The 19,358-nt window shown below is 37.7% G+C and overlaps 1 protein-coding gene across 2 annotated transcripts in view; it reads left to right on the plus strand.

Moving 5' to 3' along the window:
- The window catches only part of SMCHD1 (structural maintenance of chromosomes flexible hinge domain containing 1), a 139,266-nt gene that overhangs the window by 101,050 nt on the left and 18,858 nt on the right, over positions 1-19,358 (plus strand). For both annotated transcript variants that reach the window (XM_064577866.1, XM_064577867.1), the window contains 4 exons: positions 7,344-7,466; positions 11,478-11,668; positions 14,209-14,318; positions 14,579-14,649. In XM_064577866.1, coding sequence (XP_064433936.1) covers positions 7,344-7,466; positions 11,478-11,668; positions 14,209-14,318; positions 14,579-14,649 — 495 coding nt within the window. The remainder of the gene's footprint in view (positions 1-7,343; positions 7,467-11,477; positions 11,669-14,208; positions 14,319-14,578; positions 14,650-19,358) is intronic.

Raw genomic sequence — 19,358 nt, forward strand, 5'->3', positions numbered from 1 at the left:
CCTCATTCTTCCCCTCCTGCTATCTTCTTTTTTTTTTTGCCTTACCATATATTGCATTATTTGTTTCATTTTTTTTTTTTTTGCCTTACCATATATTGCATTATTTGTTTCAGAGGTACAGATCTGTGATTCAACAGTCTTGCACAATTCACAGCGCTCACCATAGCACATATCCTCCCCAATGTCTATCACCCAGCCACCCCATCCCTCCCACCCACACCCCCACTCCAGCAACCCTCAGTTTGTTTCCTACAATTAAGAATTCCTCAGTGAGGTCATATGATACATGTCTTTCACTGATTGACTTATTTCACTCAGCATAACACCCTCCAGTTCCATCCACGTCGTTGCAAATGGCAAGATCTCATTCCTTTTGATGGCTGCGTAATATTCCATTGTATATATATACCACATCTTCTTTATCCATTCATCTGTCGATGGACATCTTGGCTCTTTCCACAGTTTGGCTATTGTGGACATTGCTGCTATAAGCATCGGGGTGCATGTACGCCTTCGGATCCCTACATTTGTACCTTTGGGGTAAATACCCAGTAGTGCAATTGCTGGATCATATGGTAGCTCTATTTTCAACTTTTTGAGGAACCTCCATACTGTTTTCCAGAGTGGTTGCACGAGCTTGCATTCCCACCAACAGTGTAGGAGGGTTCCCCTTTCTCTGCATCCCCGCCAACATCTGTCATTTCCTGACTTGTTAATTTTAGCCATTCTGACCTCATTGAGGTTTTGATTTGGATTTCCCTGATGCCAAGCGATGTTGAGCACTTTTTCATGTGTCTGTTGGCCATTTGGATGTCTTCTTTGGAAAAATGTCTGTTCATATCTTCTGCCCATTTCTTGATTGGATCATTTGTTCTTTGGGTGTTGAGTTTGATAAGTTCTTTATAGATTTTGGATACTAGCCCTTTATCTGATATGTCATTTGCAAATATCTTCTCCCATTCTGTCGGTTGTCTTTTGGTTTTGTTGACTGTTTCCTTTGCTGTGCAAAAGCTTTTTATCTTGATGAAGTCCCAATAGTTCATTTTTGCCCTTGCTTCCCTTGCCTTTGGCAATGTTTCTAGGAAGAAGTTGCTGAGGATAAGGTCGAAGAGGTTGCTGCCTGTGTTCTCCTTTAGGATTTTGATGGACTCCTGTCTCACATTTAGGTCTTTCATCCATTTTGAGTCTATTTTTGTGTGTGGTGTAAGGAAATGGTCCAGTTTCATTCTTCTGCATGTGGCTGTCTAATTTACCCAACACCATTTGTTGAAGAGACTTTTTCCATTGGACATTCTTTTCTGCTTTGTCAAAGATGAGTTGACCATAGAGTTGAGGGTCCATTTCTGGGCTCTCTGTTCTGTTCCATTGATCTATGTGTCTGTTTTTGTGCCAGTACCATACTGTCTTGATGATGACAGCTTTGTAATAGAGCTGGAAGTCCAGAATTGTGATGCCACCAGCTTTGCTTTGCTTTTCCAACACTCCTCTGGCTATTTGGGGGTCTTTTCTGGTTCCATACAAATTTTAGGATTATTTGTTCCATTTCTTTGAAAAAAGTGGATGGTATTTTGATGGGGATTGCATTGAATGTGTAGATTGCTCTAGGTAGCTTTGACATCTTCACAATATTTGTTCTTCCAGTCCATGAGCATGGAACGTTTTTCCATTTCTTTGTGTCTTCCTCAATTTCTTCCATGAGTATTTTATAGTTTTCTGAGTACAGATCCTTTGCCTCTTTGGTTAGATTTATTCCTAGGTATCATATGGTTTTGGGTGCAATTGTAAATGGGATCGACTCCTTAATTTCTCTTTCTTCTGTCTTGTTGGTGAATAGGAATGCCACTGATTTCTGTGCATTGATTTTATATCCTGCCACTTTACTGAATTCCTGTATGAGTTTTAGCAGTTTTGGGTTTTCCACGTAAAGTATCATATTATCTGCAAAGCCTGAGAGTTTGACTTCTTCTTTGCCGATTTGGATGCCTTTTATTTCCGTTTCTTGTCTGATTGCTGTGGCTAGGACTTCTAGTACTATCTAGAATAGCAGTGGTGATAGTGGACATCCCTGCCGTGTTCCTGACCTTAGGGGGAAAGCTCTCAGTTTTTCCCCATGGAGAATGATATTCGCTGTGGGTTTTTCATAGATGGCTTTCATGATATTGAGGTATGTACCCTCTCTCTCTATACTCTGAAGAGTTTTGATCAAGAAAGGATGTTGTACTTTGTCAAATAACTTTTTCTGCATCTGTTGAGAGGATCATATGATTCTTGTTCTTTCTTTTTTAATGTATCACGTTGATTGATTTCCAAATGTTGAACCAACCTTGCAGCCCAGGGATAAATCCCACTTGGTCATGGTGAATAATCTTTTTAATGTACTGTTGGATCCTGTTGGCTAGTATTTTGGTGAGAATTTTTGCATCCATGTTCATCAAGGATATTGATCTGTAATTCTCCTTTTTGATGGAGTCTTTGTCTGGTTTGGGGATCAAGGTAATGGTGGCCTCATAAAACGAGTTTGGAAGTTTTCCTTCCATTTCTATTTTTTGGAACAGTTTCAGAAGAATAGGTATTAATTCTTCTTGAAATGTTTGGTAGAATTCCCCTGGGAAGCCATCTGGCCCTGGGCTTTTGTTTTTTGGGAGATTTTTGATGACTGCTTCAATTTCCTTAGTGGTTATAGGTCTGTTCAGGTTTTCTATTCCTGGTTCGGTTTTGGTAGTTGATACATCTCTAGGAATGCATCCATTTCTTCCAGGTTATCTAATTTGCTGGCATAGAGTTGCTCATAATATGTTCTTATGATTGTTTGTATTTCTTTGGTGTTGTTTGTGATCTCTCCTCTTTCATTCATGATTTTGTTGATTTGGGTCCTTTCTCTGTTCTTTTTGATAAGTCTGGCCAGGGGTTTATCAGTCTTGTTAATTCTTTCAAAGAACCAGCTCCTAGTTTTGTTGATCTGTTCTACTGTTCTTTTGGTTTCTATTTCATGGATTTCTGCTCTGATCTTTATGATTTCTCTTCTCCTGCTGGGTTTAGGCTTTATTTGCTGTTTTTTCTCTAGCTCCTTTAGGTGTAGGGTTAGGTTGTGTATTTGAGACCTTTCTTATTTCTTGAGAAAGGCTTGTATTGCTATATACTTTCTTCTTAGGACTGCCTTTGCTGCATCCCAAAGATTTTGAACAGTTGTATTTTCATTTTCATTGGTTTCCATGTATTTTTTTAATTCTTCTTTAATTTCCTGGTTGACCATTCATTCTTTAGTAGGATGCTCTTTAGCCTCCATTTATTTGAGTTCTTTCCAACTTTCCTCATGTGATTGAGTTCTAGTTTCAATGCATTGTGGTCTGAAAATGGGCAGGGAATGATCCCAGTCTTTTGGTACCAGTTCAAACCTGATTTGTGACCTAGGATGTGATCTATTCTGGAGAATGTTCCATGGGCACTAAAGAAGAATGTGTATTCTGTTACTTTGGGATGGAATGTTCTGAATATGTCTGTGAAGTCCATTTGGTCCAGTGTGTCATTTAAAGTCTTTATTTCCTTGTTGATCTTTTGCTTAGATGATCTGTCCATTTCAGTGAGGGGGTTGTTAAAGTCCCCCACTATTATTGTATTGTTGTCAATGTGTTTCTTGGGTTTTGTTATTAATTGGCTGCTCCCATGTTAGGGGCATAGGTATTTACTATTGTTAGATCTTCTTGTTGGATAGACCCTTTTAGTAGGATAGACCCTTTAAGTAGGATATAGTGTCCTTCCTCATCTCTTATTACAGTCTTTGGTTTAAAATCTAATTTGTCTGATAAAAGGATTGCCACCCCAGCTTTCTTTTGATGTCCATTAGCATGGTAAATGGTTTTCCACCCCCTCACTTTCAATCTGGGGGTGTCTTTGGGTCTAAAATGAGTCTCTTGCAGACGGCATATCGATGGGTCCTGTTTTTTAATCCAATCTGATAGTCTTTGTCTTTTGATTGGGGCATTTAGCCCATGTACATTCAGGGTAACTATTGAAAGATAGGAATTTAGTGCCATTGTATTGCCTGTAAGGTGACTGTTACTGTATATTGTCTGTGTTCCTTTCTGGTCTATGTTGCTTTTAGGCTCTCTCTTTGCTTAGAGGACCCCTTTCAATATTTCTTGTAGGGCTGGTTTCGTGTTTGCAAATTCTTTTAGTTTTTGTTTGTCCTGGAAGCTTTTTATCTCTCCTTCTATTTTCAGTGACAGCCTAGCTGGATAGAGTATTCTTGGCTGCATATTTTTCTCATTTAGTGCTCTGAATATATCCTGTCAGTCCTTTCTGGCCTGCCAGGTCTCTGTGGATAGGTCTGTTGCCAATCTAATGTTTCTACCATTGTAGGTTACATGTCTCTTCTCCCGAGCTGCTTTCAGGATTTTCTCTTTGTCTCTGAGACTTGTAAGTTTTACTATTAGATGTCGGGGTGTTGACCTATTTTTATTGATTTTGAGAGGGGTTCTCTGTGCCTCCTGGATTTTGATGCCTGTTTCCTTCCCCAAATTAGGGAAGTTCTCTGCTATAATTTGTTCCAATGTACCTTCTGCCCCTCTCTCTCTTTCTTCTTCTTCTGGGATCCCAATTATTCTAATGTTGTTTCTTCTTATGGTATCGCTTATCTCTTAAATTCTGCCCTTGTGATCCAGTAGTTGTTTATCTCTCTTTTTCTCAGCTTCTTTATTTTCCATCATTTGGTCTTCTATATCACTGATTCTTTATTCTGCCTCATTTATCCCAGCAGTTAGAGCCCCCATATTTGATTGCACCTCATTAATAGCCTTTTTTATTTCGACTTGGTTAGATTTTAGTTCTTTTATTTCTCCAGAAAGGGTTTCTCTAGTATCTTCCATGCTTTTTTCAAGCCCATCCAGTATCTTTAAATTGATGATTCTGAACTCTAGATCTGACATCGTACTAATGTCCTTGAGTAGGTCCCTGGCAATCGGTACTACCTCTTGTTCTTTTTGTTGAGGTGATTTTTTCCGTCTTGTCATTTTGTGCAGAGGAGAATAGATTAATGAGAGAACAGAATGCTAACAGGGTAACAACGTCCCCAGAAAATACACTCTAAACAAATCAGAAAAGACCTGAAGCCGGGGAAAAAGAAAGGGAAAGAAAGAAAAAAGAAGAAAAAGAAAAAGATAAAAACAAGCAAAAACAGAACAAAACAAAACAAAAAAAACAGAATATGATAAAATATGATCAGGCTGGTGCATAGATCAATGCCACACACTAGATTTGGGGTGTATTTTGGTCTGTTAGAAGAAAGTGCCTCCCAAAATTTTAAAGAAAGAAAAACTTACATATGTACAAAAATAAGGGTTGATATGAAGGGATGGAATATGACTGTAAAGATGAGAATTATAAAAAATTTTATAAAAGGAATTGATAAGTTGTTTGAAAAAAGAAGATTAAAAAAAAATGTGATCAGGCAGGAGAGTAGAGCAAAGCCACACACTAGAGATTTAGGGTATATTTTGATCTGTTAGAAGAAAGTGTATCTCAAAATTTTAAAGAGAGAACAACTTATATATATATATGCCAAAAATAAGGGTAACTACTATGAAGGGATAGAATATGACTCTAAAAATGAAAAATAAAAATATTTTTTAAAAGGATTGATAAGATGTTGGTTGAAAAAAGGAAAAAGAAAAATTCAAAAAAAAATTAACTTTGAAAGACTGAAGAATCATGGTAAAAAAGCCATGGATTCTATGTGCAGTATTTCCCTAGTGCTGGAGTTCTGCTGTTGTCATTGATGGGTAAACTTGGTCTTGGCTGGCTGTTCTTGCTGATCTTCTGGGGGAGGGGCCTGTTGCCATGGTTCCCAAATGTCTTTGCTGGAGGCGGAATTGCCCCACCCTTGCTGGTCCGGGCTAAGTAATGTGCTCGGGTTTGCTCTCGGGAACTTTTGTTCCCTGTAAGCTTTCCGTACAGCTTTGGAGGACGAGAGTGAGAATGGCGGCCTCCCAATCTCCACCCCGGAGGAGAGGAGAACTCGGGGCCCCACTCCTCAGTGAGCCCCCAGAGAAAAGCAGTCAGTCACTCCTGTCTCCCCAGTCTCTGGCTGCACTCCGTGCTCACCTGGCCTATGACCGAGCATTTCTATCTCTGGCACCCGACTCGGCGTGGAGTCTCCAAACCCAGCAGATCCCTGCGGTGTGCTTCCACGCCACTCCTCCCAGGGGAGGAAGGAGAGTCTCCCTGGATCTGCCGCTTGTTGGGTCCCTGCTGGAGGAGCAGTGGCCCGACTGTGCCGCGGGTCATGGTTTATGGCAACCCCGACCTGAGACCCGCGCCTGGGCTCCGTCTCTGCAGCCAGCTTGCCCTCTGACACCTGGGAGCTCTGCCGCACTCAGGCACCCCCGGTCTTCCTGTGACCCTGAGGTTCCTGAGACCACACTGTCCCTCGAGGGTTCTACCCTCCGCTTAGCCACTGGAGTGATGTCCCTCAGCGGAGCCGACTTCTAAAAGTTCTGATTTTGTGCTCCGCTGCTCTATCACTTGCCAGAAGTGGCCGACAGAGGCCCCCTCCACCGCTGTCTATCCTCCCGAATATCACCTCGGATTCACTTCTCCGCACGTCCTACCTTCCAGAAAGTGGTTGCTTTTCTGTTCAGAGAGTTGTTGCTGTTCTTTTCTTTGATCTCCTGTTGAGTTTGTAGGTGTTCAGAATGGTTTGATCCCTATCCAGCTGAATTCCTGGGACCAGACGAAATCCAGGTCTCCTACTTCTCCGCCAAGTTTCTTCTCCGCCCCCGATAGAATACTTTTTTCAAAGAAATTACAGTTTGTGTTTCTAATGTAATGACCCCAATATAAGTGAAATTTATAATATGTCAATTTGAGAACTATATTGAAGGGGCCTCATAAGTTATAACCAGTATATGTGGTGGCAAAGAAAATGAGAGAAAGTGACAATTTTTTTTCTTTTTTTTTTTTATTCTTATGTTAATCCCCATACATTACATCATTAGTTCTAGATGAAGTGTTCCATGATTCATTGTTTGTGCACAACACCTAGTGCTCCATGCAGAATGTGCCCTCCTCAATACCCACCACCAGGCTAAGACAATATTTTTTTTAAACTTACGTTTTTTTATGTGTATAGCTCAGTTGCAAAGAGAAGTCCTATTGTGGGTTGTGTATTTCCTAACTATCAAGGTAAAGTCAGTGAGGTGAAAGCTTTACATTACTATAATGTAATGCCTGTTTAATAACTTTATGTTCTTGAGTTGTCCAAATTGTTGATTTTTCTCTGCTATCATTATGGCTGTCTAGTACAGGAGTAATTGGCCTTGTAGTTAATTTTTCTTTACAAATTACAGATGCCACATATTGAAGCACTTTTGAAAAGAAAGTTATCAGAACAGGAAGAACTGAGGAAAAAACCTAGAAGATCATGTACTCTTCCAAACTATACTAAAGGCAGTGGAGATGTTTTGGGAAAGGTTTGTGTTTAAGCCTATTAAGAGGCAGTACATTTTATTATGTTGTTTTGTTTAAAATGTGTTAAAGTGACATTATAATAATAGTGTCAGTTTCTTTGTACTTTTTCGTTTTTTCCCATAAATTACTTGTTCTCGTTACCATAATAGGGATTTGGCAGAATTTAAAACTGAAATGCATAATTCCGTAATTCTTATTTACTGTTGAGGGCTGTCGCAGAAATTAGCGTGTTTCAGTCCAAGGCTTGTTATCTGCTTATAGATGCTTTCATGTTATATGACTTAATAGGTAGCCAAGACCTTTCCATGTGACTCAAACTTCAGTGAGACAACAAAAGAAAAAGTTTAGAATTTTGTTGAGTCTAATATTGTTAGAAAGTGAATTCTGGGATTTAAGCTCCTAGAACTTAAGAAAGAACAACGATAAACAAAAAACTTCATGCATATTTACTGCCAAAAGAGTGCCATTCTTTCTTCTTTAATTCTTTGCCTCTTTGGTCTTCCCTTTTGTCAAATGAAATGTATTTTCATTTTTATCTTATGATTATTCAGTCTTGAACATTCTATTTTATAGAAAGTGTTTCTTTATTTTTTAAAGATTTTATTTATTTGACAGAGACACAGCGAAAGAGGGAACACAAGCAGGGAGAGTGGGAGAGGGAGAAGCAGGCTTCCCGCAGAGCAGGGAGCCTGATGCGGGGCTCGATCCCAGGATCCAGGGATCATGACCTGAGCCAAAGGCAGACGCTTAAGGGCTGAGCCACCCGGGCACCCCTCTATTTTTTTTTTTTTTTAAGATTTTATTTACCTACTTGACATAGAGATAGCAAGCATGAGCAGAGGGAGGGGGAGAGGGAGAAGCAGGCTCCCCGCTGATCAGGGAGCCCAATGCGGGGCTTGATCCCAGAGTCCTAGGATCATGACCTGAGCTGAAGGCAAACTCTTAACCAACTGAGCCACCCTAGAAAGTGTTTCTTATAGGTGTCCTCAGCACCTTCAGTTTTTGATGATATTAAGATTTGTGGTATTATATGTATATGTGTTTTACTTGCTAAACTTTTCCATTTAATATGCATCTCCCCTTTCTGCTTTTACCTCTGTTTTAAAATTGAGGAAACTGAAACTGAGGTACAGAAAGATTTAAAAAAACTTGTTCAAGGTTACATAACAAGCGGGTAAATGGCAGAGCACAGACTCAAGCGCAGGCAGTCTGATTCCAAAATCTGATTGTTAAATCACTGTTCTATATGCCTGTGTACATACTACTTTTACAACCACTGTATGAGTTTTTTATAGTGTTTCTAGTTTTTGCATGAGGATATTGAAATTCAGAGAACTTAATTGTCAATATATAGTTAGTAAGGGGCAGAACTTAGATGTAAACCAAGGTTTCCCTGACTCCAAAATCCATTTTAGTTTCTTTATAAGTGGTTTCCTAACATCACAAGCCAACTACACAGTGAAAATAGAGGGTAATGGTTACTCCAAAAGTGTGTAACCATGTTTAATAGTGAAACCATGTTGCATTATTATTTAAACCCCGAATATGAAAATTGAAATATTAAGGTGTAAATTTATAAGTTGGAAAACAAGATTCTGATTTATAATTTTTAAAATTGTTATTCCTCAGAACCAATTTAAAGAATTTACAGAAAGAAGCTGTCTTTATAGAAGAAGCAGTCCTATGATTTAAGCATATAGATAACTATAGTTAGCCTGCTTTTAGGTACTGACATTCCACATTCAATGGTTATTTGATACAAAATTCTTAATAGGTAAGATTTTACCAAAGCATAAAATAAATTTTAGCAGAAGAAATATATTTTAAAATCTTCCATTTTAATATTTCTCATACCTAAAAAATCTGGGGGAAACCTTTGAAGTCTCATTTTATGTAGGCTCTCCTCTGTCCTCTCAGAATATGAGCCCTCTCCTAACCATCAAGAGAAAGTTTTCCACTCCCTTCAAATCATGCTTAATCTTCATTGATACTTCTTTAAAAAAATTCTTCCTGGTATTTATTCTAACTAGAATAAATAATTGTGGAATGTAGAAGGGACAAGAGGAGATTTTCACCTAGACTTTATAATGTGTTTTGTGTTTATTTTTATAATTGTGAATACCTCAGTTAACTTGGATGTTTTAGTCTTGCCCTCCTTAATTCCAAATACCTTGAAATTCCATCTGTATTTCTTTCGTTTAAGTGCTATTCATCTCCTATCCCTGAGGAAAAATTCATAACATCCATGAAAAATGGCTAGGGTAGGCTCAAAAAAGCTGAAAAAGTAGTTAAAGCTTGAATGAACAGAACATTGTATATGGTACACAAGTAAAAATATTGAGCTCATGTCTCCTTTCGGAAAAGAAAATATTGTATATATACTTTGTATCACCTGAAAATTTAAGGAGAAAGTGTAATGTTGAGCCTTCCACTCATAGCTTTACTTAGATATAATTACCCCATGGGCCGCCTGGATGGCTCAGTTGGTTAAGCATCCGACTCTTGATTTCAGCTCAGGTCTTGATCTGGGGGTTGTGAGATAGAGCCCATGTTGGGCTCAGTGGGAAGTCTGCTTGGGATTCTCTCTTTCCTTCCACCCCCTCCCCCCATGCGCTCTCTCTCTCTCTCAAAATAAGTATTTTTTTAAAAAAATTACCCCATTTATAAGATTAGAGTACTTGTGAACAACCACAAAAGGGATCCCTGTCTTAGCACTTGTGGTCACACGTAGAATGAGATCACTCACTTTGATTTGCCTCTTCTAATACTTCCTCTGTTTGCTGGAACATGTTTTTCTTTTTTTTTTTTTTTTAAAGATTTTATTTATTTATTTGAGAGAGAGAATGAGAGAGAGAGAGCAGGAGAGGGGGGAGGGTCAGAGGGAGAAGCAGACTCCCTGCCGAGCAGGGAGCCCGATGCAGGACTCGATCCTGGGACTCCAGGATCATGACCTGAGCTGAAGGCAGTTGCTTAACCAACTGAGCCACCCAGGCGCCCCTGGAACATGTTTTTCATCTTCATTTACATGTAGTAGTTTCTTTGCTTGTCTCTCTTCTTATCTTTATTCCACTAACAAAGCATTGGAATACAAGAGTAGACATTGTGATGTTTCCAACAGTGACACATTTTCATCGCTAGGGCAGGTTTTTGCAGCCTGGTCAGTTAAGAATAAAGGATAGACAGTTCAGGAGGAAAGGAGAATGTTTTGTGGACCATTTGTTTTTGTGTGTGTGTGTGGCAGTTTTAAGTTAATAGTTTTTAAAATCAGTACTTTTTAATGGAAACAACTTGACCAACAATCTGTCACAGAATTTTGAGACCCATTAAAACAAAAGTTTGATGAGAAAAAAAAAAAAGTAAAGGATAGATGTGACTATACCAGTGTAGTGAATGAGCTTTTGAAATTGGCCTCAAATTTTCAATCTTGTTAGATTTTGAGCAAGAATGCTTGTGACTAAAGTATTTGTAAGTAGGAGAGGGGCTACTTACCCTAAGTTCCAGGGTGTTCTTATAAGCAGAAGAAATGATTCTTATTTGTGATGTTTAGATTTGTTTTTGAAAGAAATACTATAATATTGGAGTAAGATATCTACTTAGAAAGGTATGATATGTAACTATATTTTTAATTGAATCTTAATCTTCATCTATTGTATGTGTATATTATTTAAATGTATTTTATGATTACTTTATCAATTAAGACATCTCAATAGTAGAGCTATCAACTGTGAAAAATGTACATCATCAATTAGCTGATAACATTCTAAGTATTTTTACTTGCTCATTTCCAAAATTTATAGGAGTTTAATTTGTAGATGAGTTTTTCCAAAATTTAATAGCAGAATAGATATTTAATATTCAAACCAGTAAGTTTTTGTAGCTTGAGAATTTTTTGTTAATTCATGTGAGTATTTCAGAAAAGGTTTTGCTGTTTAGATGTGGGCTTTTAAAATACTTAATAGCAAATTTTTATACATTTAAAAGTTTTTTACTTGATTTTTAAAAATGGCTTATAGATTGCACACCTGGCACAAATTGAAGATGATAGAGCTGCAATGGTCATTTCTTGGCATCTGGCAAGTGACATGGACTGTGTTGTCACCCTGACCACTGATGCTGCACGTCGTATCTATGATGAAACTCAAGGTCGTCAGCAGGTGTTGCCCCTGGATTCTATTTATAAGAAGACTCTTCCAGATTGGAAAAGGTTAGAAAAAAAGTGGGAGTAATGACTTTTTCTGAAATATCTTCTTCTTTTTTTAAAAAATTTATTTTTTATTACATTCAGTTAGCCACTATATAGTACGTCATTAGTTCTTGATGTAGTGTTCAGTGATTCGTTAGTTGCGTATAACACCCAGTGCTCATCACAACACGTGCCCTTCTTAATACCCATCACCTGGTTACCCCGTCCCCCCACCCCCCTCCCTTCTGTAACCCTCAGTTTGTTTCCCGGAGTCCAGAGTCTCTCATGGTTTGTCTCCCTCTCTGATTTCTTCCCATTCAGTTTTCCCTCCCTTTCATTCTATTGCTTATGTTCCACGTATGAGTGAAACCATATGATAATTGTCTTTCTCTGCTTGACTTATTTCACTTGGCATAATTCCTTCCAGTTCCATCCACGTCAATGCAAATGGTGTGTATTCATCCTTTCTGATGGCTAATATTCCATTGTATATATATACCACATCTTCTTTATCCATTCATCTGTTGAAGGGCATCTCGGCTCCTTCCACAGTTTGGCTATTGTGGACATTGCTGCTACGAACACTGGGGGACATGTGCCCCTTCTTTTCACTACATCTGTATCTTTGGGATAAATACCCAGTAGTACAATTGCTGGGTCATAGGGTAATTCTATTTTCAACATCTTGAGGAACCTCCATACTGTTTTCCAGAGTGGCTGTACCAACTTGCATTCCCACCAACAGTGTAAGAGGGTTCCCCTTTCTCCACATCCTCGCCGACATTTGTTGTTTCCTGTTTTGTTAATTTTTGCCATTCTAACTGTTGTAAGGTGGTATCTCATTGTGGTTTTGATTTGTATTTCCCTGATGACTAGTGATGTTGAGCATTTTTTCCTGTGTCTGGTAGCCATTTGTATGTCTTCTGTTAACAAAGTGCTTAATTTTAAAATGGTTTCTATAAAAGATGCCGAAAATAAACTGAGCAGTGACTCAAATTATCTAGATTATTTTTATTTTCGTTACAAATGTGTATTCTTCATTAAGGTGGGTATTGCAGTGTATTTACTCATATATGCTGGCCATGTTTAATTTGCCAAGTAAATGTTATTTGTATATAAGTTACACAGGCACGTACAAACCCAAAGCAAATTTTTGGCTTTTACAATAGAAAGGATGTCAATATCATTGATGAAATATGAAACTCTTTTATTTGGAGTAAGTGTATAGATGCACGTGTTTTGTCCTGTTTATGTCCTGTGAAGATAAGCAGTCATTATTTAGGTAGAGAAAGTCTCTGTTGTAACTGCCAGTAGCGAAGTTGAAATGTAAGAGACTATCTAGTTAGAATGTTTTATTATTTTAATATAAATCTGGTTTCTTTAATTCCTCATTTTTTAAAACATTTTTAGGGAATAACCATGCAAACCAATCAGGCATTTTTTATCTAAATTTCGAAATATTTTATGTGTAGTCTGATTTTGACCTTAAAAGACTGAAAGGAAATAGTAACAAAACAAAAAAGATAAAATGTAGAACAGTATTGATAATTTTCTCAGATTCCTAAATAGAGCTTTACAGTTGGGTAGGAATAGGGACTTAAGGAGAATAAGAACTCTAATATATTAAAGAGTCTACTGTGTTATTAAACTAACATGTATTTCATTTTGTAATCTAAAAATAGTTTGAGGAAACAACCAGAATTTGAACTCGAATCTGTCTGCTTCTAAAATCTCCCACTCTGCTACTGCTCAGTACCCATTTTAAACAACATGGGAAAACCAGTCAGATCATAATTCCTGTGTTCATTAAGGGTAATACTTTTGGTGTGAATAATTTTTCCCTTTAGGAGGGCTTCTTTTATCAGCAGAATCCATTAAAACCAAGTTAAAAATCTTTGATTTAGGGAAAGTATGGATTTGGTATTTAGTGCTAATGTTTGCACTGGAAACTAGTTATCCTCTCTGTTCCTGGTATTGTGGCTCTTACTGGGATTGAGTTACCTAGCTCCTAGACCCACCCCTACCCTCCAGCACTCCTACTTTCAAGAAGATGTGCGAAAAGCTCTGCCACGTGGAAGGGAGAGGTCCTGACACACTAGTCAGCCTCCACCTCTTGAATCCCATTGTTGTCTCTGGCTTCAGTTGTCATTCTGTACTCTGTGGGAAGGGACACAGAGCCAGAGTACCTGATCTACCTCCCTCACATGGATCTCTGTCTTGGGCCTTGCCTCTTTCTTGTCCATGCTAGGGTCACTCTCCACATGAGATAGTCATTTTATTGGCATCCCCATTTAGGGCCAGCTTTAGAGGCTGCTTTTTCCCTTGTCAGACTCAACAGCAATTAGTTTATATTGATTTTAGTAGAACAGATAAAACTAAGTAGGTATTCTTATATAGTAAATATTCTCATTTCTAAGGAAATTTAGTAGTGTCACTTGTGGATGGGGAATTGATTTAAATGATCGCAATAATGATAAGCAATATATACATATGTTTTTTATATTTTTTAATTAAAAATACATACTTGTTTTAATATATTTTTTAAATTTCTTTTCATTCAGACCTCTACCTCATTACCGAAATGGAAGATTGTATTTTAAACCCATTGGAGATCCAGTCTTTGCCCGAGATTTGTTAACATTTCCAGATAATGTAGAACATTGTGAAACAGGTAAAGGAAATTATGGTGGCTTTTTAATACAGATGCTACACTTATGATCCAGATATACAAATTACTGGTTATGGAAATTTATGTTCTTATTTATTTTATAAGTTATAGTTTTATTGATATTTTAATCTCTTTTTTCTTGTTAAAGTGTTGAAATAAAATTCTAACGTTACCATTCTTTCTAAGAAAATTTTGTAATGTGTTAATATTTTAATATGACCAAAGAAGATGTCATAATTTTTAAAATTTATTGAATTTTTTAGTATTTGGTATGCTGTTAGGAGACACCATTATTTTGGATAATTTGGATGCTGCCAATCATTATAGAAAAGAGGTATGTATTTGAATTTTTTTTAATTTGTAGCTCTAATTTTAATGTGTATTTTTAAAGTTTAACATATTTTTAAAGTTTAAAAGCCCTATTTGAAATAATTTTATGATAATATTCAGATGGCTAACCTTGTCAAACCAATTTAAATCCTACAAATTGATAAGCAATATAAAATTGGGCACAATATGTGAATGTATGGGCCAAGAAATTCAAATGAGACATGTTTTTGGGATTTGAAATTGTCTAAAACTCAAGGCCAGTATCTACTCTTGACAATGGTACTGGAAAAAGTATTCTCAGATAATGTTGTGGAAATGTAATTTGGTGTAACTCTTATTTATTAGTTGTTAGGGCTGCTGTGACAAAGTGCCAGAGACTAAGTAGCTTAAACAATAGAAATTGATGGCCTCACAGTTCCAGAGGCTTGAAATCCAAATTCAAGGTGTGGGCAGGGTTGATTCTTTATGAGGGCTGTGAGGCAAGGATTTATCCCAGGCCTCTCTCCTTGGTTTGTGGATGGTCATCTTCTCCCTGTGTCTGTTCACATCTATGCCTGTTTGTGTCCCCTTCTTACAAAGATACCACTCGTTAGGTTAGGGCCTAACGTTAGGACCTCATTTTAACTTGATTACTTCTGTAAAGACACTATCTTTAAGTAAGGTCATATTCGGAGGAACTGAGGGGTTAGGACTTCAACATAGGAATTTTGAGGGACAAAATTCAACCCGTAACACCTTTGAAGGGCAGTTTGCAATATAAATGTTTCAGTTATCCATTGCTACCTGGCAAACACTGCAAAAGTTACTGGCATTAAACAATAACAACATACTAGTTCTCAGGTCTCTGTGGGTGTCTCCAAGTAATGTTAGCTAGTTGCAGTGTTGGCTGGTTACACTTGGGATGTGGGAGCTCCAAAGTGCCTCACTCACACAGCTGGTGGTTGGTACTGGTTACTTGTTGGGAATTCAGCCGCGTCTGGCACTGTCTTCTGAGGTTACTGTTCTCACACACATCCTCTCCCCAGGGTGCTGTGAATAATGCCTAAGAGAATCTAGGAAGCAGTGCCTTAAATCTGAGGTCTTAACAAAGAGACATCCTTGACTTCATTTTGACTCTTAGGATCATTTTACTGGCTGGGCAGTGGGTTTTATCTTAGTTCTGAGGCTCTCCATTTCTTTTTCAAGAGCATTGTGGTTACTGAACAGGCTGGAGATGAAAATCACCCCACACATCCGGATTAGAAATATTTCCTCAAAATTATTTTTATTTCCTTATTTCCTTTATTATTATTAATTTCCTTGAAATCAGTTCCTACTCTTTATCTCCCACTCATACTGACAGTTGATAATGGCTGCTGGCTAGGCACTAAGTTGGAGTTGTAAGCTGACAGTCTTGGATCTCTCCATGTGAGTCTCTACTTGTAACTGCTCAGGCTTTTTCAAATGGCATCTGGGTTTTAAGAAGGTGTTCCAAGCAGTTAAGACAGAAGCTGCAGGTCTCTCAAGTCCCAGCCGCGGAAAGTACATTTCATAGGTCAGTCTGGCCACTCCAGATCCGAGGAATACGTGGAGAGGTGGGAATAGACTCTCTCTTCCCCATGGGAGAAGGAGCAAAGAATTTGCAGCCATCTCTATACCATCACCATGTATTGAAATAATTTATGTGACAGACACACTGCCACAAGTGTGTGAAGATATGTTGTAAGAATATCAGAGTATTAAAAGAATTTATAATGGGTAACTTTGGAAACAGTCTTAAATGTCCATCATTTAGGATTGGACAACTCCATTATAGTAATTTATACAGTAGAGTATATGTTGCTGTTAAAAAGAGTATAATAAATTTCCGTGTCCTAACAAGGAAGGTGTACAAAATACATTTTGTTGAAAAGTTGCAAAATTATGTATAAGATGATGCCTTTTAAAAAAATATAAGCTTGTGGGGAGGAGATGGGCAAAATGGGTGAAAAAGAGTGGGAGATACACACTTGCAGTTGTGGAATGAATAAATCATGGGAATAAAAGACACAGCATAGGAAATACAGTCAATTATACTATGATAATGATATATGGCGACGGATAGTAGCTACACTTGTGGTGAGCATAGTATAACCTATGGAGATGTGGAATCACTATGTTGTATACCAGAAACTAATGAAACATTGTGTGTCACCTATAAAATTTTTAATTTAAAAATATATGAGTTTTTATGTACTTTAAACAAACTGGAAGAATATGTTGTATACTCTTGGATATACTTAGGGTTATCACTTCTGTATTACTTATTAAAAAAATCTCTGAAGGAGGGCCTTTCAGAGGGCTGTTCTAGAGATTGAATAAAATAATACATATAAAGCATTAAGCAGAGAGCCTGGAATATGGTAAAATTTCAGTAAAGGAAAGTTCTCTTTGTATCTGAGATCCAGGGGTCTTGAATTCTTTAATACACAACAAGTATAACATTTAATAAGTATAGTATTAGGAGCTTAGAATTACCAGGTGATAAACATGTTGAAAAACATTATAGGCTTGCAAATTACTGTAACTGAAAATTAGTAAGAATGTTTGCGGTTATGTAAGAGGAGACAGAGGCCAGTTTAAAATATGAGCCAGTATCTATAAATAGTGTATTCTAGAATCATGGATACCTTAGAGATAATATATCCTCACTTTCCAAGTGAGAAACTTCAAGCTCAAAACAAATAATGGATCGGTACCAAATCACACCAACTTATGGTGGAACTAGAACTGTCAGAGAAGTTTTTCTTTGGAGGCACTTAAGAAGAAATAAATGTGCCCTGATTTAGGAGAGCTTAATTAGTGAGATTACTGAAAATTATACAACTAATTGAGGAATAGTATTTGGCATCTTCATGAATGTTTCCGTGGGAACCTAATAACGGCTGTAATATACGATACCAGAAAACAGTTGTCGATGGAGAAGCTACTGTATTCTGGTAGTGACTGGCATATTTCTATGTCCTGAATTATGGAGTAGAAACCGTACCCATTAAGTGTCATGACAACATGGAATCTATTAGGAGAAGATGAAAAACTTACTAGTGAGGATAGAATTAACAAATTGGATAATAACTAGAAGATTCTACTTAGTTCAGTCAATATTTGGACACTTGACTGAGACACAGTGATGCTGTTTCATGTTGAACAACTGGCTCTCTGGTGAGTGGGGTGATGGGACCTTGATTTGTAGCTTTTGCCCATGGTGTAAGTCCTCATCACAGCTGATTTCCAGTGCCTATGTGCAGCCATTGAATGAGGTGTTCAGGAGAGTTGGCTCTCATGACCCAGTAAATGCTGGCTCCAGCACACTATCAGGCACAGTACTAGGCTCTGAGGGTTATACAGAGATGGACTAGACAACGCAGAGGAAATTCATGTAGAGATGAGCTAAAAGGCTATTTCTGGCTATATATCATTATGATATGTATCTTAATATTTGAACTGGCAAAAAGGTAAGGTTTCTAAGTGATGGTAGAACTCAGAGAGGTAAGTAGAACACGAAAGCCAGGTTTTGCTTAGAGGACAGTTGTCAAACTAATTGAAATTGATCATCAGTTTTCATTTCTTTGAGGGCTCAGAAGGTAGGAGATAAAACCCAGGGCTTTAACCAGAGTGGGGAATCTGATAAAAGATCCCTTTCCCAATAAACTAGATCCCCTAAAGGGCTAAACTTTAGTGTAAGTTGAACAAAAAACCTGCCATTTCCATTTCAACTCCCAAGTGCCTCTGGAGACTGCAAGAAAATTACCTCTCTTGAATGTTGGCACTAGGTAGAAAAGGAAAAAAAAAATCAAACTCTTTTCCTAGAGCATTCATCAATATCAGTAAATTGGCCTTTGTTTGCAACCTACATTCATAGTACTTGGGTGGTCTGAAAAATTTCAAGGTAAACATTTGGTTTCACATGGTGCTAGACTGGTAGTGTCCTTAGATATCTGATTGGAGGAAACACAGATTATCTCTGGAAGAATTCACCTTTACCTTAGACCTAAAATAATTTCCATATTGAACATAAGAGCAAATATTTTTAAGTATGTTTATATAATTCAAGAAAAGTGTTGAAAATTAGAAAAGAGCAAGTTTACTTGAAAAGATAAATAGAGCTTCTAAAACTAGAAAATATACATTAAAAAAAAAATAAGATGCTCTCTGGGAAGGTTAAATAGCTTAAGAGAGAATTCATGAATTGGAAGGTAGATCAGAACAATTGTCCAGACTGCAGCCCAGAGAGAGGGAAAGTAAGAAAAGGAGGTGGTTAAGAGTCCTGAAGGACAGAATGTGAAAATCTCAAATACAAAATAAAAGTCTAATCAAAGTGCCAGAGTGGAGGGAGAAAAGGATCATAAGGCAGTATCTGAAGAATCTAATAGTTGAAAACTTTTTAGAATTGATGAAAAGACACCAATCCATAGCTTTAAAAAAGAAATGTAGGGGCACCTGGATGGCTTAGGCAGTTAAGTTGCCAACTCTTGATTTCAGCTCAGGTCATGATCTCAGGGCTCATGGGATCGAGCCCCACATCGGGCTCCACAGTCAGCATGGAGTCTGCTTGAGGATTCTCTCCCTCGGTTCCTCCCCGCCCTCGTTCACTCTCGCACTCTCTCTCTCTAAAATAAATGAATAAATCTCTTTTAAAAATAAATAAGAATGTAATAGAGTATATGTGACAAAAGGCTGGTACAGTATTTGTTC

This window comes from Mirounga angustirostris, unplaced genomic scaffold (genome assembly GCF_029215605.1).
Source record: "Mirounga angustirostris isolate CCGP_5_RB_7025 unplaced genomic scaffold, mMirAng1.0.hap1 SCAF_14, whole genome shotgun sequence".
NCBI classification, from domain to species: Eukaryota; Metazoa; Chordata; class Mammalia; order Carnivora; family Phocidae; genus Mirounga; species Mirounga angustirostris.